At 39.8% G+C, this 26,257-nt stretch overlaps 1 protein-coding gene across 1 annotated transcript in view; it reads left to right on the top strand.

Annotated features, from left to right (window-relative positions):
• LOC308080422 (titin-like) overlaps positions 1–25,666 on the top strand; it is a 29,373-nt gene extending 3,707 nt beyond the window's left edge. Inside the window, exons 5-15 of the mRNA XM_080422286.1 lie at positions 161–448; positions 6,396–6,469; positions 6,664–6,838; positions 17,605–17,678; positions 17,826–17,988; positions 18,240–18,269; positions 21,449–21,522; positions 21,623–21,803; positions 22,526–22,603; positions 23,802–23,876; positions 24,702–25,666. Of these exons, the coding sequence (XP_080278412.1) occupies positions 161–448; positions 6,396–6,469; positions 6,664–6,838; positions 17,605–17,678; positions 17,826–17,988; positions 18,240–18,269; positions 21,449–21,522; positions 21,623–21,803; positions 22,526–22,603; positions 23,802–23,876; positions 24,702–24,751 (1,262 nt within the window). The 3' untranslated portion in view covers positions 24,752–25,666. The remainder of the gene's footprint in view (positions 1–160; positions 449–6,395; positions 6,470–6,663; positions 6,839–17,604; positions 17,679–17,825; positions 17,989–18,239; positions 18,270–21,448; positions 21,523–21,622; positions 21,804–22,525; positions 22,604–23,801; positions 23,877–24,701) is intronic.
• The last annotated feature ends 591 nt before the right edge of the window (positions 25,667–26,257 follow it).

The following is a 26,257-nucleotide window of genomic DNA, read 5'->3' as shown; positions in this document are numbered from 1 at the left end:
TACACACATGCTACTCTAGATCATGCACCTCTAACTGTCATTAAAACATTTTAAGGGATAACTCCTCTCCTCTCCTCTCCTCTCCTCTCCTCTCCTCTCCTCTCCTCTCCTCTCCTCTCCTCTCCTCTCCTCTCCTCTCCTCTCCTCTCCTCTCCTCTAGGTCAGGAGGTGTGTGACCACAGTGCCCTAGAGGGATCATCCTACACACTGCCTCTGGAATATGGAGAGCTCACCATAGATCATCCACTGCAATGGAAACACGATGACACAGTCTTAGTCAATAGGAAGAGAGGGGTCTTCTCCAGAGGGAGTGCAGAGGATATCGATCAATATGGCTCCTTAAAACTGAGAGACTTGCAGAAAACCAGTTCAGGAAATTACATAGTAGAGGTGTTCGACGGTGATGGACAAATTGTGAAAACTAGCAGGTGGAATCTATGTGTGACTGGTACGTCATAGAGTGTATTGGCGTGACTCTTTGTGAGGGTGGGGGGTGGGGGGGGGTGTAAATCAATCAATCAATCAATCAATCGACACATGAGTACTTTTACTTTTGGTACATTAAGTATATTTTGATGCAAATACTTTTTTTTACTTTAACTCACGTAAAGTTTGATTACCGGTCTTTTAACATTCACATTTTTAATGTCCACATAGTGATCTAAATGTAATTCTGTGTGTGTTGTTGTTATCCTTAGTTATCTTATGAACTAAATGATCTTTTAAAGTGGCACTACCTGTATGTCACTTTCTTTTTATGAATTCAATGTAATTTTGTCCAATCTGTATGGTAGAGTATGTTAATACAATATAACTTATATAATTGGGGTGGTTGTATTATGTCTCCCTGCTCTTTACATTGAGACATTTAGATCGTGTCAAAGGTCATGCCTCACGTAGACATGGGATCTGACACACAAATTTTGACCTGATGGTCAAGATTCAATTTATCCCCTGAGCAAGCAGGCAGGTGCTATTAGCTCAATGGTATAAATTCAGCACTTGTGCAGGAAACCGGGTTCAAATCCAGAGTAGAAGAGGACATTTACATTGTGCTGCTTTAACTCTGGCTCACCTTTGGCACATCAGTCATCAGTGTTATTTTTCTCTTCTCTTCTCTTCTCTTCTCTTCTCTTCTCTTCTCTCCTCTCCTCTCCTCTCCTCTCCTCTCCTCTCCTCTCCTCTCCTCTCCTCTCCTCTCCTCTCCTCTCCTCTCCTCTCCTCTCCTCTCCTCTCCTCTCCTCTAGGTCAGGAGGTGTGTGACCACAGTGCCCTAGAGGGATCATCCTACACACTGACTCTGGAATATGGAGAGCTCACCATAGATCATCCACTGCAATGGAAACACGATGACACAGTCTTAGTCAATAGGAAGAGAGGGAGGTTCTCCAAAGGGAGTGCAGAGGATATCGATCAATATGGCTCCTTAAAACTGAGAGACTTGCAGAAAACCAGTTCAGGAAATTACATAGTAGAGGTGTTCGATGGTGATGGACAAATTGTGAAAACTAGCAGGTGGAATCTCTGCGTGACTGGTACGTCATAGAGTGTATTGGCGTGACTCTTTGTGTGGGTGGGGGGGGGGGGGTGTAAATCAATCAATCAATCGACACATGAGTACTTTTACTTTTGGTACAGTATATTTTGATGCAAATACTTTTTTACTTTAACTCATGTAAATTTTGATTACCGGTCTTTTACTTGTAATAGTGTTTTTCTAAATTGCAGTATTGATACTTTTACTTAAGTTTAAAAAAAAATGTTGGGCACACCCACACACTTCTCTCTTTCTCTGATTGTTGCTATCAAATAAAGCAAAAATGCAAAAAACAAATGTTTGCATTTTGATCTATTATTGTACTGGTCAATGGATGTATTCATCATGGTTTCACTATAATTTAATCATATAGTAGCCCTATCCGGATGGGTTATGAGCTATACTGGGATTTGTCCGGTAGTACAATTCGGGCGTAATTCTGTCATTTTGGTGCTGTGCAGGTCAACAGCATTTGTGATTATGTATTCAGATATATTTGTATACATGAAAACAAAACAAAGCTCACTTAATGCTTCATTTTTTTCATTTTCACGACACGTTAGAATAAAAAATTAGCATTAAGTCCATCATCTTTGGAGTGTGCAGTCCCTTCCTGAAAGAAGAAAGTGGGAGGGTTTATTTTGTCTTCATGTACATTATCTTTCCTACCAGCACCTCCACCTCTGTCTGGATGTGCATGAGAGCTATTCCTGATCAGATATATTTGTGTTGTCTATTCTGTTATGGCCGCCGTCAAGCTTGTCTCAAATCTCTCAACTTGTCAACAGACATTGATGAGTTAAATCCGATAAATATGGTGAGCTAGCTCGGAAAGCCTCTTATCAAGATGCATGAAAGGCTTAAAAAAACTAAACTGCCTTGAAACAAAACTGTTTATGGATATTATGAAATTATCCATACCAGACACAGGAAGAGAAAATGAAACGGCCCTTTTTTATTATGAGAATCAAAACGAAACTGCTGATGGGAAATGTATTTACGGAGAAGAGCTGACATGTTATTACGTTACAAAACTCTGGGTTTTGTAGAGGACCTATAGATGTCTTTGGATATGGATATATGTCAAACTGTTACAAAACATAGTGGTCAGAATGAAAATAAGATACATCAACCCCAATACTGTTAAAATAAGTGGGGGACTTTGTTTTAAGTACATTTTGCTTGAGCACTTCTAAAAGGGGTCTAAAAGCACCCTTGATAAAAAAAAAAACAGATATCATAGCTTTAAAACGTACCCTTGAATAATAAAGATACGTTTTCATAGTTTTACATTTCTCTGGCTGGTTATGAGAGATTTTGACTTCTTGACTGGATAATTTCCTCTTGAAACAACCCCACACAGGCAGGGGTGGATTATCCAACTGACCTGTTGGCCTGTTTTCGGCAAAGAGTAGAAGGAAAGAAAGAAGAGAAAAAAAAGACCCAGTTATAGAGCCCTGGGAGACCCCGGTCAACTAAGTATAGTGGTTAAAAGATAAAACAATGGAATCACTTTCAAGCTATAGTCTCAAACCCCTCTACAGTTGATGGGTAAGGGTTAAATATTAAATAGTCAAGTTGCAACACATTTTGGACAAAAATGGGCTTTCAGTAAAGGGAAGTAGCCTAAACCGCTTGCAATGAGGAACATATTTATGCACATATACACACAAAGCACCCCTCACAATACCCCACACCCCACTGGCACATGACACTTTCATATTCATATCAGACTGCACACAAAGACATAGTTACACACAAATTATACATACAGTAAACACATGTAAATACATATTTCTAGCCACACATAATGTGCAATGTGCTCATAGTAGGCCTACACATATGGACACTATTTAGATAGGAACCATGCACAGCACCTTCAAGCACTTTAACGTGTGCCATTGTGTGTGCCCACACCTGCGTGTGAGTGCATAATGATATGAGATATGAGTGTGTATGTGTGATGATGACCACTCTAGGTGTTCATCTGTTTGTTCCGTTTGGTTTGAATTTGGTCCATAATGATTTGTTCTTTTCTGTCCTGTGTAGGAGGAGAGGGCCAGCCTGCCAGGGGTGTGTCTAAGGGACGAGACACACCTGACTCCACTCGTTACTGGAGTATTTAATCAGGCTCTCTCTCTTCGACTGTCAACAGCCTGTTTGGTTGCCTTTCACCTACGCTCAGTGGTGGAAAAAGTATTTTTTTTACTTAAGTAAAAGTATCAAAATGCAAGGGACGGCATGGAAGCAATTGGTTTTGATGTTAAAATGTAAATCATCAAGTACTTTTACTTTTTTTTTTACCAAAAATGTGCTGGTTTGAATATGAACCCCAGTGAATCATATCATACCGTATGTGAAACTGGATCAAGTGCTGTCAGCAATATTTTAAGTATTTTTGTCTCATCAGCAATAACTGCACATATGGAGAGAAGGAACTACACTAACACCACACACACACACACACACACACACAGACACAGAAAAAAACCTTGCTAAGACGGCACGGCGCGACTACTGTCGTCTGTCACTAGTAGAAGATGAAGCTGATGGAGAGGATGGAGGTGTGTGTGTCAACAAAGCTACTCCTTTTGCTGTGTTTCTGCTTCATCATCTCCACAGGTAACTGACACTCACTCACTAATGTAATGTTTTCTAGTATTTTGTTATAGATATAAACACAAAAGACTCCCCGTCTCTATATCTACCTGTTTCGTGTCAATCTCCACTGGTACTATCAATAAAGGCAGAAAATATCTTTAAAAAATGAAATCTTTTAAACAACATTTAGCCTAGGCCTATAGACTGACTTTATTTTACGGAAAACAAACACATTTTACTTAAAATCGGCTTATGGGCCAATCACTTTGAGTGTGCTGTGCTGTGCAGTATTCTAAGTATAGTACGTTGTGGTTTCACCAACTAGCCTCAGTCAAGCTGTTGACAGGATGTAATAGATAAGATCACTAACCTCATATCAAAAACCTACAGTATATGGATTTATCAGAGGCCTGCACATTGCAGAAACTGTCTTTGTGTACAAAACTTTCTGTTCAAAATGTTAATTGTAACATTTAACTGATTATTGGCCAGAAGTTGTTCAGTTAAGTCACTCTAAATTATAGTCTGATTAGTGGTTATTTTGAGTCCAAAATCTAATATGCACAACAATCACCTTATTCAACTTCACAAAATGAGATAGGAATAAACTGTAACAAGGTTGCAGAGATTACAGGCATACAGTGTAACTGCTAAATTGTGTTTGTGTCAGACCTCAATTCACTTCAAATGATTTAGTGAGGAAAGGCTGAAAGAACACTTCAGCCGAACACAATCTTTCATCTGCATCGGCAAGCTCTGACGACACTGAACCAAGTTTGTGTTCAGATGGAGTAATGCTGCAGTCTTCATTCATCATGCGTTTCCAAGTGTTCAGGCATTCTGTTACGTATATAGGTATTGTTGTTGTAACTTGAAGTATTAAATCTTGTTGGGAAAAGAAAAAGGAAGAACACACACACACACACACACACACACACACACACACACACACACACACACACACACACACACACACACACACACACACACACACACACACACACTTAAAATTCAGTTCTATGACCGAACTGTGCTAAATATAGAACAGACATATTGCACAATACTGACAACACTCTCCTCTCCTCTCCTATAGGTCAGGAGGTGTGTGACCGCAGTGCCCTAGAGGGATCACCCTACACTCTGCCTCTGAAAAAGGGAGGTTTCACCATAAATCATGACCTGCAATGGAAACACGATGACGCAGTCTTAGTCAATAGGAAGAGAGGGAGATTGTCCAAAGGGAGAGCAGAGGATATCGATCAATCTGGCTCCTTAAAATTGAAAGACTTGAAGAAGTCTAGTGCAGGGATTTACAAAGCAGAGGTGTATAATCCTGATGGACAAATTGTGAACGATCTCGGAACGACTTGGAATCTCTGTGTGACTGGTACGTCACAGAGTCTGTGGGTGTGACTCTGTGAGTGAGTGAGCGAGGAAGCGAAGCGAACGAACGAGTGAGCGGACGAGCGAGTGAGTGAGTGAGTGAGTGAGTGAGCGAGCGAGTGAGTGAGTGCGTGCGTCAGTGCTTTATTGCGATCATTTGTTTTGTACCCTGTTATGTGAAAAATGTGAATCTTTATTGGATCATGTGGCCCCCTTAAGCCCAATGCATACAGCCGTATTGCCGACGTGTCTTCGTCAGCTGGACCCAGACTATACTCTATGACGTGTTGTTCTATCTAGTGTAGTATACACTAAATACACTTTTAGCGATTATGATGTTAAACCAGTGGTTTTAAAGTATTAACCACTTAAACACTCTATTCTCTATGCTATGAGCTTGTAGATCTGCAATTTTTTGGGAAACATCCAGAAAATGTTTGCAAATCTTTGAATATATATTTCTTAAAGTGAACATTCGTAACTCAAATCTTTTGCTTCTAAATCCTAACAGTTAGGGTTAATGTTAGGGTTGCTATAATCAGTGGTTCTCAAACATTTTCATGTCAAGGACCACCCAAAATTATATGTATTTGGCCGCGGACCCCCATCTCAAAATATTTAGTTCCAGGGACCTCCCAGAAATTTGATTTGCACAAATGTTCAAGATTTAAAAAAAAAATAGCAGTTCTCCAAGCTCTCCAAGCGCTATATGAGCTTGTATATCTGTTATTCTTTAATAGCCAAAGCGTTCCCGGTCTTAATGGGCTAACTCAAGAGTATATGGCAGAGTCCGATATAGTTATAGTGCTTGGTGTGGATGACCCTTTAGCCTGTGAAAATGTTTCTCTAATGTAATGTAATGTAATCTAATCAGACAAGATCCCGAAGCCTTCAGTTTCGTTTGCCTGTGTGAGGAAGACTTTCACCTTGACCTGCAATGTTTCACAGGTGAGAAACATAAAAGAAACACTGCCAGCACAGCTATGAAATGTCTGTCTGTCTGTCTGTCTGTCTGTCTGTCTGTCTGTCTGTCTGTCTGTCTGTCTGTCTGTCTGTCTGTCTGTCTGTCTGTCTGTCTGTCTGTCTATCTCCACATATCTAATCTATTTAATGTATGTATGTGTAATGTGTGTAAACCTCAGCCAAAGGATCTTTCCTTTAAATGGAGTGAGAATGGGAAGGATGTCGCTAAAGAGACCCAGAGGACTCTGACCAGACCCGTGGACAAACTGGACACTGGGCCCAGTTACGCCTGCACTGTGTCCAAACCCGGTGGCTCAGAGACCAGCCTGCCCGTCACACCAAACTGCCCCAAAGGTGAGCTCTAAAACATTCACCTTTTAATACCCTCACTGTGATCTAAGCTTTATTCTGTGGCTGTGTTGTTTTACATTATTCTGTGACCTTATTTACATCATAACCTAAATGGTGGCTTACTTCAAAGCCACAGGACGCCATTTATCTATGTTTCTGTGGTGTTATTATCAAATGCACAGGTTCATTTAGACTGAAATAAAACCAGGCACTCATCTCCTCCATTCCTCTCTCCCTGCCACAGAACCAGAATCCATTTTCCCCAAGGACCTGTTTGGCTTTGAGTTCTGGACCATGGTGGGCATCTTGGCATCTGGAGGAGGTTTGTTTGCCATTTGTTATCTCCTAAAAACCCACCTATTCCCTGAATTGCATAGGAATGAAGGAATAAATGCACAGCCTATACTTTGTCATCAGCTCCATTGCCTTGTCTGGTTCGCGGTTTTCCACCCCTGTTCTGAATCCCCATAGACGTCTTTAATATCGCGTCAAATAAGAACTGTGTTCCAAAAACAAACAAATGACCCCGGCGGTTTGACTCTTATGGATATGAAGCATCAACTGACGGTGAGAAAACGCTAATGTTACTTCCGCCGAATTAGTTTCGCCAGAAACAGACTGTATCAAATATAAGTGACTGACTATCATAAACGATCCAGAGCCACCTCCCTGACAATATCGCCGAGACAGTTTGTTTATTTTTGGACCACAATTCTTATATGAGACGATTCTAAGATGACCCAGTGTTATTCTCCATAGAGAAATTACTTTACGAACCAGGGGATGAACGAGTGACGTCAGGACTTCTGTACTCTATACTGTGGTTGTTAAAGGGATAGTTCACCCAAACAATTACTTATTTTCTATCAATTACACACCCCATGGAGACTTCTTTTGTTTTTGTCGCATTCCTAAGCCAATAATTAATTAATTAATTGATGACCGGCGGAAAGATGCTCTCCGGTAGGAGACGCAAAGTTGACAACAAATGATTGGCTTAGGAATGCGACAAAAACAAAAACATATTAATATAATATATATATATATATATAATGTCTCCATGGGGTGAGTAATCGATAGGGAAAAAGTCATTTTGGGGTGAACTATCCCTTTAATGTAGCATCAAAATGAGTTTAACCAACTTAACCCTTTATACAACGGCTATTTGAAAATAGCCAATCGACAAGCTCTATTTTCAAAACATCTTACAAAAATGTGAAGATTATTGACACACTTTTTTCACAACACAAATCTTGTATGGGGGTCCCTGACACAAACTCTTTTCAGATGGGGGGCCCGTGCGGCCAAATACATATTAATGTGGGGGTCCTTGACATGAAAAGCTGTGAATAGACAGAGATGTGTTTGTTGACGCGCTGCTTCCTCCCTACAGCTCTGCTGCTAACCCTCATCATCATCACCATCTGCTGCTGTAGCCGAGCCAGACGCCGAAAGAGGAAGATGCCGATAGGTAAGCAAACACAGGCTTTTGAGACAAGGTGACATAAGCAGTGGTGTAAAGTAACTAAGTACACTTGTTTCACACTGTGGCCAGTCAACCCCCGTCCGCATGCGCAGTAGCTACTGCTCCCGTAAGATTGCATTGGGAAAACGTGGCCACCGGCTGACATTTTAAGCGATTTAAAACGCTTGTTTCAACCCGTCAGTTAAGATTTTCGTTGTCGCTAAGAAGTTAAAACATCTGAGAGCAGTGCAGAAAACCTTTACTTTTTGGATGCGATGTGCGGAAAAGGGTAAGAATCATGCATTGTGGAAAATGTTCGAAAATGTCCTGCTCAAACGCCACCGAGCTGCGTGGAACCTCATCTCGGAGCGGTGGCGGAGGGGGGAGAGGTTCCGTTTGGAGCTACAACTGTCCCACTTATGCATTGTCTGTCTGTCTGTCTGTCTGTCTGTCTGTCTTTTTGTCTGTCATCAATCCATCCATCCATCCATCCATCCATCCATCTGTTCATGCAATCTTACTTGCAGAGAAGGGAGGGCTTTGTTTGAATCCGATCAATCAACAGAAGCAGCAGCAACAACAACAACAACAACAACAACAACAATGAGCTGATACTGTTTGTCTTTACACTTTAATCTCATGTACAATGCGCTGGTACTCTATTTGCATCTATAATTTCTAGATACCTGCTATGTTCATGCAGCGTATGTCTCATGTACACACTGTACCAGCTGGATATGCTATTATGTATAATATACTGTATATCTTTTGTTTGATTGTTCTCTCTCTCTCTCATTACATTACATTACATTACAGTCATTTAGCAGACGCTTTTATCCAAAGCGACTTACAATAAGTCCATTCAACATAGGTAGGCAAGAAAACTACTAATCACCAGAAGTCTTAAGTGCATTTTCTTCTTTACCTACTTTCTTAACCAGATGAAACAAATAGGAAAATCAAATGAGCAAGAGCTAAAACCAATAAGTGTATCGAATAAACAGGATCCAATAAAAACAAGAGCTCGTACAAATAATTGACAACAAGTAGGCTAGGCTAAGAGGAAGGGTAGTGTTTCCTGAAGATGTGGGTTTTCAGCCTGCGGCGAAAGATGGGCAGTGACTCTGCTGTCCTGACATCAGTGGGGAGTTCATTCCACCACTGTGGGGCCAGAACAGAAAAAAGCTGTGACCGTGTAGATCGGCCAGAAGGACCACTGTGCGACGAGGAAACCAGTTGCCCCTAGGCGGCAGACCGAAGTGGTCGAGCAGGGGTGTAAGCATTGACCATAGCCTGGAGGTAAGAAGGAGCTGTTCCTTTCACTGCCCTATAGACGAATCCACAGACGTGCTGCCTGTAGCTGCCTCTAGGCGGCCATTACTGCTGTGTCGTGTCCGCGGAGCGTTGACACCGCAGCTATGGCTGCGCGCAGGGCAGCGCTCCGTGGATTCGTGTATAGGCTTGCACCAAGTTCTTAAACTGGATGCGAGCCGCTACGGGGAGCCAGTATAGAGAACGGAGAAGGATAGTTGTGTGGGAGAACTTGGGGCGGTTGAACACCAGATGAGCTGCAGCTTTCTAAGCGCAGCGCTCTCCTTGACATTGTTGACCAGGTGTCCTACCCCGACACCAAGGTGGACATAAGGAAGAGTAGGGTCAGGAGAACACCTCTATAGCTACTGCAGATATGCTAGTTATGTTGTATTTACACGCAGATTGTTTAGAATAGCATTTTATTCATTAAAGTTAATCTGTATTGCTTTAACACAAAAATATATATATCCTTTCTCAATTGTACATGAATCTTTCTAATACAGTGTTTGTAAATGGGGGAGAGTAGTGGTGTAAAGTAGTGGAAAGTAAATGCCCTTAAGTACTGTACTTAAGTAAAAATTTTACGTACTTTTGCTTTACTGGAGCAGGGCCGGACTGGGACCAAAATTCAGCCCTGGCATTTTGGTCCGAACCGGCCCACCACCCCCCGGGCCGTTTTGTCAACGTGACGTTTGGCGTACCGGGCATATAAATGGCCAGTCCGCCCCTGTACTGGAGTATTTCCAATGTTCTATCCTTTTCTGCATACCCTGCAGAAGGCCTTGCTGGCCGCTACGCGTGGGTTATCCCAGTTTTTAACAACTTCTATAATGAACTAGCCACATCAATAAAGGCTTTTCAACCTTTTTCTATACTTTTACTTCTACTCCACTAAATCTCAGAGGCAAATATTGTACTTTTTACTCCACTGCAATTATTTGAAAACTTTAGTTAGTCTACTAGTTACTTTGTAGATTTTGATAATTATTACAAAACATACATTAACCACTTCAGCCCTATGTACGGATCTACAAGCTCACAATGGGATGTGTTGTGAGCTTGTAGATCTCCTATTTTCAAAAGGTTTTTTTAATACATTTTAGACATAATGATAACTTGTGAAATGGGCCATTCTGCATAATGAGTACTTTTACTTTTGGTACTATAAGTATATTTTGATGCCAATACTTTTGTAGTTTTTCTAAAGTAAATTTTAATTACTGGTCTTTTACTTGTAACAGATTGTTTCTACATTGCGGTACTGATACTTTTACTTAAGTAAAACATTTTAGTACTTTTCCCCCCACTGATTGGCACACACACACACACTACTTCAGTGTGTCCTCGGTTCGATTCCCCGCTGGCCGGTCTCTCTCTTTGTATGTTTGTAGCTATCGAAATCAAGCAGAATTAAATGCAACAAAACAAAAAATCTCTTTTAAAAATGTTTGTGTTTGAGTTATTATTGTGTACATGGTTTCACTATAATTTCATAGTAGCCCTATCCGGATGGGATATTAGCTACTGGGATTTGTCCGGTAATGTAATTCGTGTGCAATTCCGTGATTATGACACAATTTGTGATTATGAATTCAGATTATATTTGTACATGAATACAAAAAAAACTCCCTCTTGCTTCTCTCAGGAAGGGACCGTACACTCCAAAGATGGACAGGAGTCACTTAAAGGGGTAGTTCACCCCCCAAATAACTTTTTTTCTATTGATTACTCACCCCATGGAGCCTTGAATTCATGGATATTTTTTTGTTTTTGTCGCATTCCTTCCTTTATTATTTGATTATAATAAATTTAGCCCCATTGATTCCGGTAGGAGACACAAATGCATTTGTGTCTCCTACCGGAATCAATCGGGACACATTTATTATAATCAAATTATTGGCTTAGGAATGTGACAAAAACAAAAAAATATCTATGAATTCAAGGCTCCAGATGGTCAGTAATCAATAGAAAAAAAGTTATTTTGGGGGTGAACTACCCCTTTAATGCTTTATTTTGCACGACGTGTTAAAATAAAAGAATGAAGCATTAGAAGTGAGTCCTGTCCATCATCTTTGGAGTGTTCCTGAGAGAAGAAAGTGGGAGTTTTTTTGTCTTCATGTACGTTTTCTTTCCTACCAGCCCCTCCACCTCTGTCTGCATGAGAGCTATTCCTGACCAGATATATTTGTGTCGTCTATTCTGTTATGGCCAACATGAAGCTTGTCCCAAATCTCTCACCTTGTCAACAGACATTGATGAGATAAATCAGCTAAATATAGGGAGCTAGCATGGAAAGCCTCTTATCAAGTTGCATGCAAGGCTTTAAAAAAAAAGCTTAACATGCAATATCCTGCTTCGTCTCTCTCTCATCAGTTAAGGGGTCCTTTGCCCGAAAAACGTTTTAGACCCCCCTGGCCTGTTAATATACTATGACAGATGGGCATTGAGACTCTTTTCAACCAGCAGGTGGCAGTCATAGATCAAGAACAATGGTTGCCATGAATAAACAGTAGTGTGTACAGTAGCTCATGTTTCACTTAAAAAACTAGTCTGTGGTCTGCATACTGAACTTATACCGGACAAGATAGTGGAAACAAAAAAATGAGTAAAAAATAAACAAAAGAAGTAGAGTATCAAAAGCAGAGGCATGCCCCCCCCCAAACCCCCAGGAAATCCAAACCTGTTTGTTTGTTTATATGTATAATGTCTACCCTATGCACACTCCATAGTTAAAGTTGCACTATGTGACTTTCCTCTTCTACCCGGATTTGAACCCGGTTTCCTGTGCAAGCTCTGCAATTCTTTACCATTGAGCTACAGAGCCTGCCTGCTTGCTCAGGGGATACATTGAATCTTGACCTTAAGGTCAAAATTTGTGTCAGATCCTGTTTCTAGGTGAGACATGACCTTTGACACGATCTAAATGTCTCAATAGAAGAGCAGGGAAACAAAATACAACCACCCCAATTGTATAAGTTATATTGTATTAACATACTCTGACCCAGCCAGAGTTGATCAGACCCTGGCCTGTGTCCCAGCAGCATTGGCCCACTGATCTCTCCTCCTGATCCAAAGCCACTCTGAAGGCTCTCTCTGCAGCCTCCATGGTGGACTTGATGGCTTTCTTTTTGCAGTCCCTGTGAGTATATCGTTGCTGTTGGGCAGAAACCTCTTAGCTCCATCTTCTAGTGTTTTTTTTCCGTAAAGTAACGTCCTACTTGATCATACCACAGCGTCACACAAAAGCATCAAAAGTAGCAGATCTACAAGCGACACGTTTCGAGCTGGTAGATCTGCTACTTTTGATATTTATTCATTTGAATCCTGAAAAGTAACAGTATTGGATATACTGTATGAGGTTTCTACCCGACAGAGACTATATATAGAGAGAGAGTGCTTGTTTCCATTGTGGTCCTGCATGTGTTTTCAATTCATTAAGACATATTCATCATTCTTTTATATTTATCTGCTGGTTATGTACTGTATAGCCAGTCGACGCAGAGATTCTAAGTGTTTGAGAGGCTTTCACTTCTTGACTGGACCACTTCCTCTGAAACACACACAGGAACACCTGTGTGTGTCGTTGTCGTACACACACACACACGCATACACACACAGGAACATACGTGGTTGTCTCACACACACACAGGAAACAACCTCGAGGAGACGGCACGGTGCGTCTACTGTCGTCTGTCAGTAGTAGAAGATGAAGCTGATGGAGAGGATGAAGGTGTGTGTGTCGACAAAACTACTCCTTTTGCTGTGTTTCTGCTTCATCATCTCCTCAGGTAACTGACACTCACTCACTATCTGTTCATGTAGTGTTTGTTAGTCTGTTTGTTAGGTCTGTTCATTAGTTTATTACAGTTTATTCATTATTTATTATGATCAAGTCCAGTTGTGGAAAAAGTACTCAAATGTTTTACTTAAGTAAAAGTATCAATACTGCAATGTAGAAATACTCCATTACAAGTAAAAGTCCAGAATTCAAAATTTACTTGAGTAAAAGTACAAAAGTATTGGCATAAAAATGTACTTAAAATACCAAAAGTAAAAGTACTCATTATGCAGAATGTCCCATTTCACAAGTTTTGAAAAATAAATCATTTGAAAATAGCCATCTACAAGCTCACATTGTGAGCTTGTAGATGGCTATTTTCAAATAGCCTAAGTAAAGTGGTTAATGAATGAGCTTGTAGATCTGCCATTTTCAAACGGCCAAAATATATATAGGGCTGAAGAGTATGTTAAGTAACTAGTAACTCAAGTTTTAAAATAATTGTAGTGGAGTCAAAAGTATAATATTTGTCTTTGAGATGTAGTGGAGTAGAAGTAAAAGTAGAGAAAATTGGAAATACTCATATTGTCAAATGTGATAAGGAATCGCAGATGACACATTAATTGTCAGTTGAAATGCTTCGCTTTCCACTGTCTATTCATCTGTAACTTTATATTACACTTAGAGTGCACCGGCTGTGGCTTAAATGCGATATTTTGTGGGAATCGGCGTTCAGTCAAGGGCCCGTGGCTGGGTCCACAGCCAGTGATATGCAGCGTGTTTTACTATTAGACGTCTGTTAGATGTTTGATATTTTCTGGACCTTTCATGGCAGAAAAAGCAATTGTAAACATAATTTCTCCCACGATCAAAATGACGTCCTTGTGCAGAGTTGTCAACAAATGTACAGCACGTCGGACATGCAGTAGCTATACACCAAGAGCAGATGATGTAAACTGATCTATGACGGAATAATACTTCTATAAGAAGTGTTTCTCAGTTAAACACAGTTCATAGACCCAATAATCTGAAGACTCACCTCTTCAGATTCCACTTTAGCCCGTAGGCTATCACTTGCCGTAGCCTTGACGACCATGCAGTCTTACGCAAAGGTTAAGATGTCATTTAGATAGCATGTTATTTAGACAGATGCCAGGTTCATTTGTTGACCTGGCGTCCTATAGTTTGTATAAGTTTTAATGTACATATTATTATTATTATTTCTTTTTTGACATTATAATGTTTAGACTGATAGGTTCTTGGTTTACCTATACTGGATGATCCTAGATTGCTGAGGCACTACACTGTCTTTATGCATTTGATGTATTATCTTGTGTTACAATATACTGTAAATTTACTGTAAATCGCTCTGGATTAAGAGTGTCTGCTAAATGCCTAAATTATAAATTGCAATTCATGATCACCAAATAAACTATGTGGACACAGGCAGATGTCAGGGTCTGTAAGCGCATCGGACTGCATTTGTGTATGTTTCTGCTCCCCATGTTTTAACAGCTTTCAACATGGCATCCTTATTTTGCCCATGTCATTATAGGCAATATATTTCTTCAGAAACGTCAATTTAAAAAGAAAAACAATTATAAAAAAAAAAAAAGAATAGCTACAATGTATAATTTCGCAACACATCGGATATTTTCACACGACATGCACCGTCATACGACAAAGTAGAAAATAGACCACTTGAATCCTAGCATCACTATTCGAGTCCAACAGGTTCAATGACGTGTGGTGATAGCCAAACAGAACACGGGTAATAATAGCCTATAATCTGGTAATCAAGTGAAAAAGCACGCACATCCGAAATTGTACGCGACAGGTGCAGGACAGAAGCAAACATCAAAGAAAAATGTTGTCTGCAAACTGGGTCATGCTCCAAAACATGGCTTAATTTGTAATACCAACATGTACCTACAGCTGAGCTACCAGGCTTTTGGAGCATGACCCAGTGTGCGGACTCCATTTTTAAATATTATATCTAGTTCAGGGGTCTTCAACCTTTTCAGGCCAGGGACCCCCAAACTGATGGGCAGATGGAGCAGGGACCCCCTACCTCGTAGGGTAGGGAGGGCTACCACATATATTGTATATTTATGTATACAATTGTGTTTTATATTGCCTGCTCCTATACGCACCTGCCCGAGTAGGTGTGCAAAATAAAAATTCTCTACAAAATATGTATAAACATACCATGTTAATGTGCATTGTGCCTCCATTTATCTGTTTGCTATGGATTCATGTTATGTTTAAAGACAATTTGACATTTTGGGGGGAAAAAAGAAGAAAAAAAGTTTTAATTTTTTTTAAAACAAAAATATTGTTTAATCAAACAACAATGTCGCGGACCCCCTGCAGTACCTCTGCGGACCCCCTAGGCGTCGCGGACCCCCTGTTGAAGACCTCTGATCTAGTTCATCAATCAGCACGATAAGACTGTGAATAGTATGGCATCAGTATTCTCTATGTGTCATGAGGCACAATAGACTTTCTTTATTGAAGTTTGTTACAATGATGAAGAATTGTCAGATATAATTTCCATGAGGCCTTTCTGCTCAGCAAACATTTCATATTCCTCACAGGAGTCACAGGCTCATACGTATAGTGAAGTTCAACCTGCATGTACGTTTTTTCTAAAATAATAATTTGCATAAAGTTACAACAAATTGTTGAGTGTGATATACCGTATGGGCCGGCATGGAAGCAATTGATTTTGATGTTGAAATGAAATCATGCAAGTAAATAGAGAATTGTGGCGTGAATTGAGGCACTAGTGTAGGAAGCATATTTGAAAGGTAATCGCATTTATAGATGAAAGAACAGGACTGGACTGTGTTGATGTCATAGATAGACAATACATTTAGTTTTTTAAAGAGAGGAGCCGATGGAGCCAAATGGTTAGAAGAGGTAGCTATTCTTACACATTTCTTTTGAGTAATGAGTAATTTGTGTAAATTAGATGGATATGTACTTGCCCAGACAATATTGCAGTAAATGAGATAATTAAATGAAACTGTAATAGAGGGTTAAGAGGCAAGCCTGATGAACCAAGCCCCTGATTCTTCTGATGATACCAAGTGATTTTGAAACTTTGTTGGTTACTGACTGTATGTATGTGTTCTTTTAAAGACAATTTTTCATCAACTAGGATACCTAGAAATTTGGTGGATGAAACTTGACTAATTTTGATCCGACCAATAGAACTCTTAGCTCTATGATGACAATATTTTCTGTTTTTACTTGCAAACACAAAGTTACATTTTTTGTTTACATTTAGTGTGCGCACGCACGCAGGCACGCACGCGCGCGCACACACACACACACAACATTCTGTTCTACTGTATAAGCAAACTGTGCCAAATTTTGGTCAGACACCACAATAATGCACAATATCTGACCACATTCTCCTCTCCTCTCCTCTCCTCTCCTCTCCTATAGGTCAGGAGTTGTGTGACCACAGTGCCCCAGAGGGATCATCCTACACACTGCCTCTGAACAAGGGAGGTTTCACCACAAATCATGTCCTGCAATGGAAACACGATGACACAGTCTTAGTCAATAGGAAGAAAGGGAGATTCTCCAAAGGGAGTGCAGAGGATATCGATCAATCTGGCTCCTTAAAATTGAAAGACTTGAAGAAGTCTAGTGCAGGGATTTACAAAGCAGAGGTGTTTGATCCTGATGGACAAATTGTGAACGATCTTGGAACAAGTTGGAATCTATGTGTGACTGGTATGTCACAAAATTTGTGTGTGTGTGTCTGTGTGTGTGTGTGTGGGTATTGCGCGCGTATTGCGGGCCTCCTGGTTTTGTGTTGAAGTGACCGTGAACCCCTAGCTGTGTGTTTGAATGGGCGGATGTAATGCACAAAAGTGTTTTGGAGAAAGTCGTTATATAAATGTACCATAATAACCATTTAACATTCATGATTTACTTGATCTTTAATAATATTCATAGGTTTTCTGTTAGTAAGCCAGTTGTAAGGTTCACTGCCAATGAGATTTATGATAATCTCGTGTGTGTGTGTGTGTGCGTGTGCGTGTGCGTGTGCGTGTGCGTGTGCGTGCGTGCGTGTGTGCGTGTGTGTGTGTGTGTTAATTCGTTTTGCGCACTGATAAATTACTCATGTTCTATTAACCTGTAGTTTAGACAGCCTGTGAGAATGTGAATGTTTACAATCTCATCTAATCTAATCAGACAAGATCCCGAAGCCTTCAGTAAACCATACTTGTACCACCAAGACTGTCACCTTGTACTGCAATGTTCCACAGGTGAGAAATATAGAATATCTGTCTGTCTGTCTGTCTGTCTGTCTGTCTGTCTGTCTGTCTGTCTGTCTAACTGCCTGCCTAGTCACACTCTTAACATATCTAATCTTTTTTTGTATTTACTGTATGTGTAATGTGTGTAAACCTCAGCCAAAGGGTCTTTCCTTTAAATGGGGTGAGAATGGGAAGGACGTCGTTAATGAGAACGAGATGGCGCTGACCAGACCTGACACTGGGGCCAGTTACAACTGCACTGTGTCCAAACCCGGTGGCTCAGAGACCAGCCTGCCCGTCACACCAAGCTGCCCCAAAGGTGAGCTCCCTAAACATTCACCTTTTAATACCCTCACTGTGACCTAAGCTTTATTCTGTGGCTGTGTTGTTTTACATTATTCTGTTACCTTATTTACATTATAACCTAAATGGCGATTTTAAATCGGACTCACTTCAAAGCCACAGGACGCCATTTATCTATGTTTCTGTGGTGTTATCAAATGCACAGGTTCATATAGACTGAAATAAAACCAGGCACTCATCTCCTCCATTCCTCTTTCCCTTCCACAGAACCCATTTCCCCCAAGGACTTTGGCAAAGGTGTGTTGAGCTGGACTATATATATATATACACACACACACACACATACACTGTAATACGGACACCAACGTGTGTGTGTGTGTGTGTGTGTGTGTGTGTGTGTGTGTGTGTGTGTGTGTGTGTGTGTGTGTGTGTGTGTGTGTGTGTGTGTGTGTGTGTGTGTGTGTGTGTGTGTGTGTGTGTGTGTGTGTGTGTGGGGGGGGGGGGGGGGGGGGGGTTATTCATATTTAACTCATGGAAACTATAAACAAGAGCTTGCGACTAGCATAAGTAATAACTGCACTGGATTCGCACACAGGTTCTTTTTTTCCATTTCCTGAAAAAGTGACTGTTTTGGATATAAAAGGTTTCCGCCTGACAGCGACAATATGCAGCGTAACAAAAAAGATGCCGATGAAAAACAGGATGTTCTGAAACCACAGTTTCAGGGGGCTTATACAGACAGTATGTCAAGCATGTCAGTGAGACTGCGGCTCTAGAATCTTATCAGTACAATGAAAGCTGCCATAGCAGCTGGCCCATGTGAACATTATCGTTGCTGTCGCCGGGCAGAAACCTCCAATATCTCCATATTTTAACCTTTTGTGTTTTGTTGTGTTCGTAAATTAACGCCCCCTACTTGATCACACTGACTACAGCGTCACACAAAAGCATCAAAAGTAGCAGATCTACAAGCAGCGCTGTAAAGTAACTAAGTACATTTACTTAAGTACTGTACTTCAGTAAAATTTTTAGGTATTTGTACTTTACTTGAGTGTTTCCAATTTCCAATACTTTTACTTCTAGTCCACTACATCTCAGAGGCAAATATTATACTTTTACTCCACTACAATTATTTGAAAACTTGTAGATATAAATGATGATATTATGAAACATACATTAACCACTTTAGCCCTATTTTATACCTAGGCTATTTGAAAATAGCAGATCTGCTATATTGTAGATCTGCTATTTTCAAACATTTTAGTACTTTTACTTTTGATACTTTAAGTACATTTTGATACCAATACTCTTGCACTTTTACTCAAGTAAATTTTGAATTCCGGACTTTTACTTGTAACAGAGTACTTCTACATTGCAGTATTGATACTTTTACTTAAGTAAAACATTTGAGTACTTTTTCCACCACTGTCTACAAGCTCGAAACGTGTCGCTTCGCGCCGAGTTTCGAGCTTGTCGAGCTCGGCTATTTTTGCTAGTTTTGAATTTGAATCCTGAAAAGTGACAGTTATGTGACATACTGTATGAGGTTTCTACCCGACAGAGACGATATGATTATAGATGTGTGGCAACATCAGGGTGGGAGTAATGTGGGTGTTGGTGGGTATGTGCCCTCTTTTAGCTTTACAATTTAGGCATTTAGCAGACGCTCTTAATCCAGAGCAGACTTACAGTAAGCAAGGTAAACACATACATCAAATGCAGAGAGACAGTGTAGTGCCTCAGTAACTATAGGATCATAGGTACTGTACTTGCTTGTAGAAATTGGTACTTGCGTTTTTTTTTGGGCTTGTTTCTAAAAAGTACAGTTGCATTGCGACGCGTTGTGAGCTTGTAGATCTGCTATTTTGAAATAGCCAATGCATATAGGTTTAAAGTGCTCATGTGGCCTAAGTTGCTTCTTTTGGGCTTGTTTTCCTAGACCTGGCTGCTTATTTCTCTCACAAACTATGGCAACGCTGCTTGTAATAGTAAGTCCTCATTAATGTCGGCCGACTGTTTGTGCTGAACTAAATGCCAACGTTTGCCAACAGACCGGTCATCAAATTATTGGCTTAGGAATGTGACAAAAAAAAAAAAAATCTGTGAATTCAAGTCTCCATGGGGTGACTAATCGATAGAAAAAAAAGTCATTTTGGGGGTGAACTATCCCTTTAATCTTGAGCCCATGCCCCCCACAAAATGTGTGTGCACAGCAACCCTGCATGTGGCCTCTTAGTACATTGTGGTTTTCAACAGCGAGGCTCTGTGGGAGGCTCTTGACAGGATGTACGAAATAACAGATTAGATGACTAACCTCAAGTCAAAACCTACGCGTAGGTTTGTTACAGGCCTACCACACTCATGGCAGGAACAGTCTTGCATGCAAAGTTTTCTCTTTTTTTAAATGCAAACCGTAACATTTTACGTGCTTATCGGCCTGAAGTCGTCCAGTAAAATATTCCACAGGAACGCTCGAAGGTGATAATGTAGTCTGATTACTTTCAGCTATACCCTAATGGTTATTTTTGCCTAATATGCAGTGCACACATCTTATTCAACTTCAGAATATTATATTTAACCCATTAAGACCTGAGGCCGATTCGACACATGTCTTCCAAATCCTAACAGTTTTCTGAAAAACGTATGTTGCTATATCAGTGGTGCTCAATCTTTGATTTGAATCAAGGACCCTAAAAATGATTATGTGTATGGCCGTGGACCCCCATCTCAAAATATGTTGTTCCAGGGACCTCCCAGAGGCAAAGATTTGAGTTATAAAAATATATATATATTCAAAGTATAATCACGATTTTTTCAAATATCTGCTATTTTTAGAATAGCAAACGAAATTTTTTAATGACGGTTTTAATGGGTTAAATCATTTGTGTAGGCTACCTGTAAATTTGCTCTTCCGTTTTTCCATCCTTTAAATCTAAACGCAATATCCATCCTGAAAATAGCAAGGTCCCACCTTGGATCAAATATTTTATGAACTACAAACAGTTGGCATTTCACAGCTTCATAGTGTTTTTATTTGCACAAACCCAACCATTCAAATTGAGGTCACAAAATGCAGCTAGTATGTTTTAGTTTTTATTTAAGAGATGATTTGTTTATTCTAACTATGAAAGTCATTCATAGGATTTCTGTTAGTAAGCCAGTTGTAAGGTTCACTGACAATCAGATTCACAGTAATCTCACGTGTGTGTGTGTGTGTGTGTGTGTGTGTGTGTGTGTGTGTGTGTGTGTGTGTGTGTGTGTGTGTGTGTGTGTGTGTGTGTGTGTGTGTGTGTGTGTGTGTGTGTGTGTGTGTGTGTGTGTGTGTGTGTGTGTGTGTGTGTGTGTGTGTGTGTGTGTGTGTGTGTGTGTGTGTGTGTTTAATTTTGTTTTGTACACTGATAAATTAGTCATGTTCTATTAACCTGTAGTTTAGATACCCCGTGATAATGTAATGTAATCTCATTTAATCTAATCAGACAAGATACCGAAGCCTTCAGTAAGCCATACTTGTACCACCAAGACTGTCACCTTGAGCTGCAATGTTCCACAGGTGAGAAATATCCATCCATCCATCCATCTCTATCTTTCTGATGAGACAATGTATCTAATCTATTTAATGTATGTGTGTGTGTAATGTGTGTAAACTCCAGCCCCAGGGCCTTTCCTTTAAATGGAGTGAGAATGGGAAGGATGTCGTTAAAGAGACCCAGATGAATCTGACCAGACTTGTGAAAACTGAGAGCACTTTCACCTGCACTGTGTTCAAGCCCGGTGGCTCAGAGACCACCAGTGACCCCCTCAAACCAAGCTGCACCAAAGGTGACTCCCCAGGTAAACTTTCATATTTTATTGCCCTCATACTAGTGATCTAAACTGTATTGTTGTTTTACATTGTTAGTGTTATCTTACTTATCTTATAAACCTTCCATGGGCAACTGGCGGCCCGCGGCCCCCACCCTCACTTAATGCGGCCCACAGGCTAATATCGGAATACTGATATTATTGATTTCAGCTGTTACAATTCCAAACATGCAAACATGACCCACTTTAATGACTTCAGTTTATATTAGTAGCTTAATGACTAGTATTACAATTCTATTGTCTTTTTTTATGTCCAATGTATTTGTATTTAAGTTCATAAAGTTAACATAAGTATAACTAAATGCATTTGAAATTAAATAATAATGTTACTTTTAAGGATTCCAATTAAAAAATAGCACCCAAAAAATCTGGATTCCAATTCAAAAATAGCAAAAAAATAGCAGATCTACAAGCTCAAAAAGCGTCGCAGTTTTGAGCTTGTAGATCGGCTATTTTTGCGACTTTTATGTGACATAGAATGGCCCTCTGGAGTGAGTGTGGAAATACAGTGGCCCTCTCCATCATCAAAGTTGCATCACCCCTGAAGTGGTGATTGAACACGGCCTCGCCTCAAAGCCGAAGGACACCAGTCATCATAAATGTTTCTGTACTATAGTGTATTCAAATGCACGTGTTCATAGCCTAAAATACAACCATTCACTCACCTCCCCCCTCCTCTCTCCCTGTCACAGAACAAGGGTCCTTTTTCCCCGAGAAGTTGTTTGGCTTGGATTTCTGGCTTGTGGTGGGCATCTTTGCATGTGGAATAGGTTTGTTTGCTATTTGAGATCTCATATAACCCATCTACATTTACAGTATTCCCTATATTGTTCAATTAAGGGCATAAAACTGTAGTCTACCAATGGGCAGTTTATGCTTTGACATACAGCAGCGTTGATCACAGAAAATAACAGCTTTTCAGCAAGTGACACACACACACAATGAAGTCAATTGGCCTGTAGACAGCCAGCCAAATTGAATCCCTGACCGTGACAGTGTTAGCATCATAATGACAATTGTGTCCCCCGTAGTTGTGTGTGTATTTGCCACAGTACAATTTGCACATAATGTAGAATTTATCCTCTGTACTTACGCATCCTAGGAGAAGTGGCTGTTATTATATTAATACAGCGCCCGGGGAGCAGATAGGGGTTAAGTGTCTTGCTGTGTTTTCTCTGATATTCAATTCAATTCAAACTTTATTCCAGACACACCATAGGGTCCATAGAGTACTTTTTACGACAAATAAAAAACATTATTGATAAACAGGCTGATTAGGCTGTTCCTGTGCTAATTTGTTTCAAATGTGATATAAGTCATAGTGATGTCGTTTAAAAAAATGCTAAAGCGAAAAGATGTTTATTTGCTGACGCATGCTAGGTTTCATGTCTATAATCCAAGTTACATTTTAAACATAATGCTCACTCTCAAGTTAGTGCTATACTGACAAAATCTGACCTTTGACATGATGGAAACCCCCCCCCCCTGGCCCCCTGTCCCCCCTGTCCCCATGATGTTGCATCATTTGTCAAGCAAGGTCACAACCAGTGTTGCCAGATTCTATGAGAGAAACAAGCAACCAGGTCCAGGAAAACCAGCCCAAAAGAAGTGACTATGGGCCACATGAGCACTTTAACATATACATCAGCTATTTGAAAATAGCAGATCTACAAGCTCACAACGCGTCGCGATGCGACGCGTTGTGAGCTTGTAGATCGGCTATTTTCAAATAAAATCTTGCAGGGAAAATTATAATTAGCAGATCTGGCAACCCTGGTCACAACACGTTTGCAATGAGAGGTGCTGTCATCTTGTAGATTTGTTATTTTCGAGGTCTGCAGAGCAGACTATTAGTCATTCATGCATTCCGAGCGTCTGCATACTTCCATGTTGTCAGACTATGCTGTGGGTGCAACAGTGAATACGTACAGAGATTTGTTTTGCTGATGAGCTGCTTCCTCCCCACAGCTCTGCTTCTAACCCTCATCACCATCTGCTGCTGTGGCCGAGCCAGACGACGGAGGAGACAGAGAAAGATAGAGGGTAAGCAAACGGAGGAAGTTTTTTTTATTTTTTAAAGTTAATATAAGGTGACTATAGGTGGTATGGTACAGTAATGGGGTAAGATAAGACATGATAAGATAAGAGAAAACAACTTATTTACAGTATGACTGACTTTTAACATTATGGGAGAACTACTGTAGGCTGTACACAATTCTCTGTTCACATATTTATATCTGACATATTATACCAACCAGTGTTGATTTCATTGACTAAAACTATGGCGAAAAATGTTCGTCGACTGCCTTTTTTCACTGACGAAAACTAAATAAAAACTAGATAAAAACTAAGCTATGATGACTAAAACTAGACTAGATATGTTGACAATTTCGTCAACAAACTAGACTAAAATGCTAGGGAGGGACTAGTGGAGAAGAGATCCAGTAGAACTAAAAGACAAGTCATTTTATGTTTGTTTGCGCTCGGGTGTTACGCTCTGAAAATAGCAGATCTACAAGCTTACAATGATGCCATTACGCCGCCATCAAGGCACCGCCAAAATACATTTTAGTCGACTAAATCAACTGTATATTTAGTCGACTAAAGCTAGACAAAAACCAAAACATTTCAGGTGACTAAAATAGACTAAAACTAAATGGAATTTTATTCAAAAGACTATAACTAAAACTAAATCTAAATTTGCTGTCAAAATCAGCACTGATACCAACAGAAGTATTCTGTATTGTGTCAACTGTCCCAAATATACTGTATGTTGTCTGTCTGTCCATGCATCCTTCTGTCTGTCTGTCCATCTATCATTCATTCATTCATTCATCTATCTATCTGTTCATTTATTCTTACTTGCAGAGGAGGGGGGGTACCGTATGGATCCGACCGATCAACACCAGCAGCAGTAGCAGCAGCAGCAACAAGAACAACAGCAACAATATTTCCGTTAATAGCTTCATTTTCAGTTTTCAAATCGGTTAAAATTGTTATTAAAGCTACAATCTGTAAGGAAGAGTATGGTCAGGAGAACACCTCTAGCTACACTGCAGATATGCTATAGTTATGTTGTATTTACACACAGATTGTTTAAAAATAGCATTTTATTAATCCAAGTGCATATATCCTTGTAGCTTTAACATTAAAAAATTTCCTTTGTCAGAACTTGTAAATAATAATAATACAATGTTTGTAAATAGGTCCCCATTTCACAAGTTCAAAATGTATAAAGAGCTTTTGAAAATAGTAGATCTACAAGCTCACAATGCGTCGCATTGTGAGCTCTATTTTCAAATGGCCGAAATGTATAGGGTTGAAGTGGTTACTGCATGTAATTATAATCAAAATCTACAAAGTAACTAGTAACTAAAGTTTTCATATAATTGTATTTGAGTAAAAGCACAATATATGCCTCTGAGATGGAGTAGAAGTAAAAGTATTGATAATTGTAAATACTGAAGAAAGTAAAAATATTTCAAAACTTTACCCATTAAGACCTGGAACGCATCTGTGTCACTTTAGATTTCTTTGGCTATTCAAAAATAGCAGATATACAAGCTCATAGCGCGGCACCGAGTGCCGCGCTATGAGCTTGTATATCTGCTATTTTTGAAAAATTTTGATTTTTTTTTTTTTTTTTTTTACTGTTAGGATTTAGAAAACATTTTTAAGAATCGCCTCAGGGCAGTACTTGAGTACATGTACTTAGTTACTTTCCACCACTGGCTGTGTGCCATCCCATGCTCTCTGTCTGCCTTTCCTGTCGCTTTTGAAATAGAGCAGAAATACCAAAAACAACCATCTTTGAATAAATGTTTGTAAATAAAACAAAAGTTGTTTCATCATGGTTTCACTATCACGTCATTGTATATTATAGACCTATCTGGACAGGACACATTTGGGGGGTATCTGGTATTGTAATGTTCATTAGTGTGACTCTGTGATTTTGATCATGGTCAGCATAATTTGCGATTATAAACTAATTTAGAAATATTTGTGTGGTCTAATCAGGCCACATTTGCTCCTATAGACTGTCCAAACTCCCAAAAGGAATGATCTTCATGTTTCCACAGTAGAGTATTTGTTTTTTAATTAATGATTTTTTTTTTAGGATTCAGAATGATGGTATTATTTTCTAACTTAAATTCCAACCTTTCTCTTTTTACTCTTTTTAAAGCAGCATGTAATTTTCCTCTTCTACCCCGGATTTGAACCCGGTTTCCTGCGCAAGTGCTGACATTGTTATGAGCTAATAGAGCCTGCCTGCTAGCCCGGGGGACATACATGTAATCTTGAAATTTGTGTCAGATCCTGTGTCTAGGTGAGACACAACCTTTGACACGATCTAAATGTCTCAATAGACGAGCCAGGAGACAAAATACAACCACCCCAATTGTATACGTTTATATTGTATTAAC

Source organism: Gymnoscopelus braueri (assembly GCF_963280865.1).
Source record: "Gymnoscopelus braueri genome assembly, chromosome: 24".
In the NCBI taxonomy this organism is placed as follows: domain Eukaryota; kingdom Metazoa; phylum Chordata; class Actinopteri; order Myctophiformes; family Myctophidae; genus Gymnoscopelus; species Gymnoscopelus braueri.
Note: the sequence above shows the minus strand (reverse complement) of the source record. Positions and strands in the feature narration are given on the sequence as shown.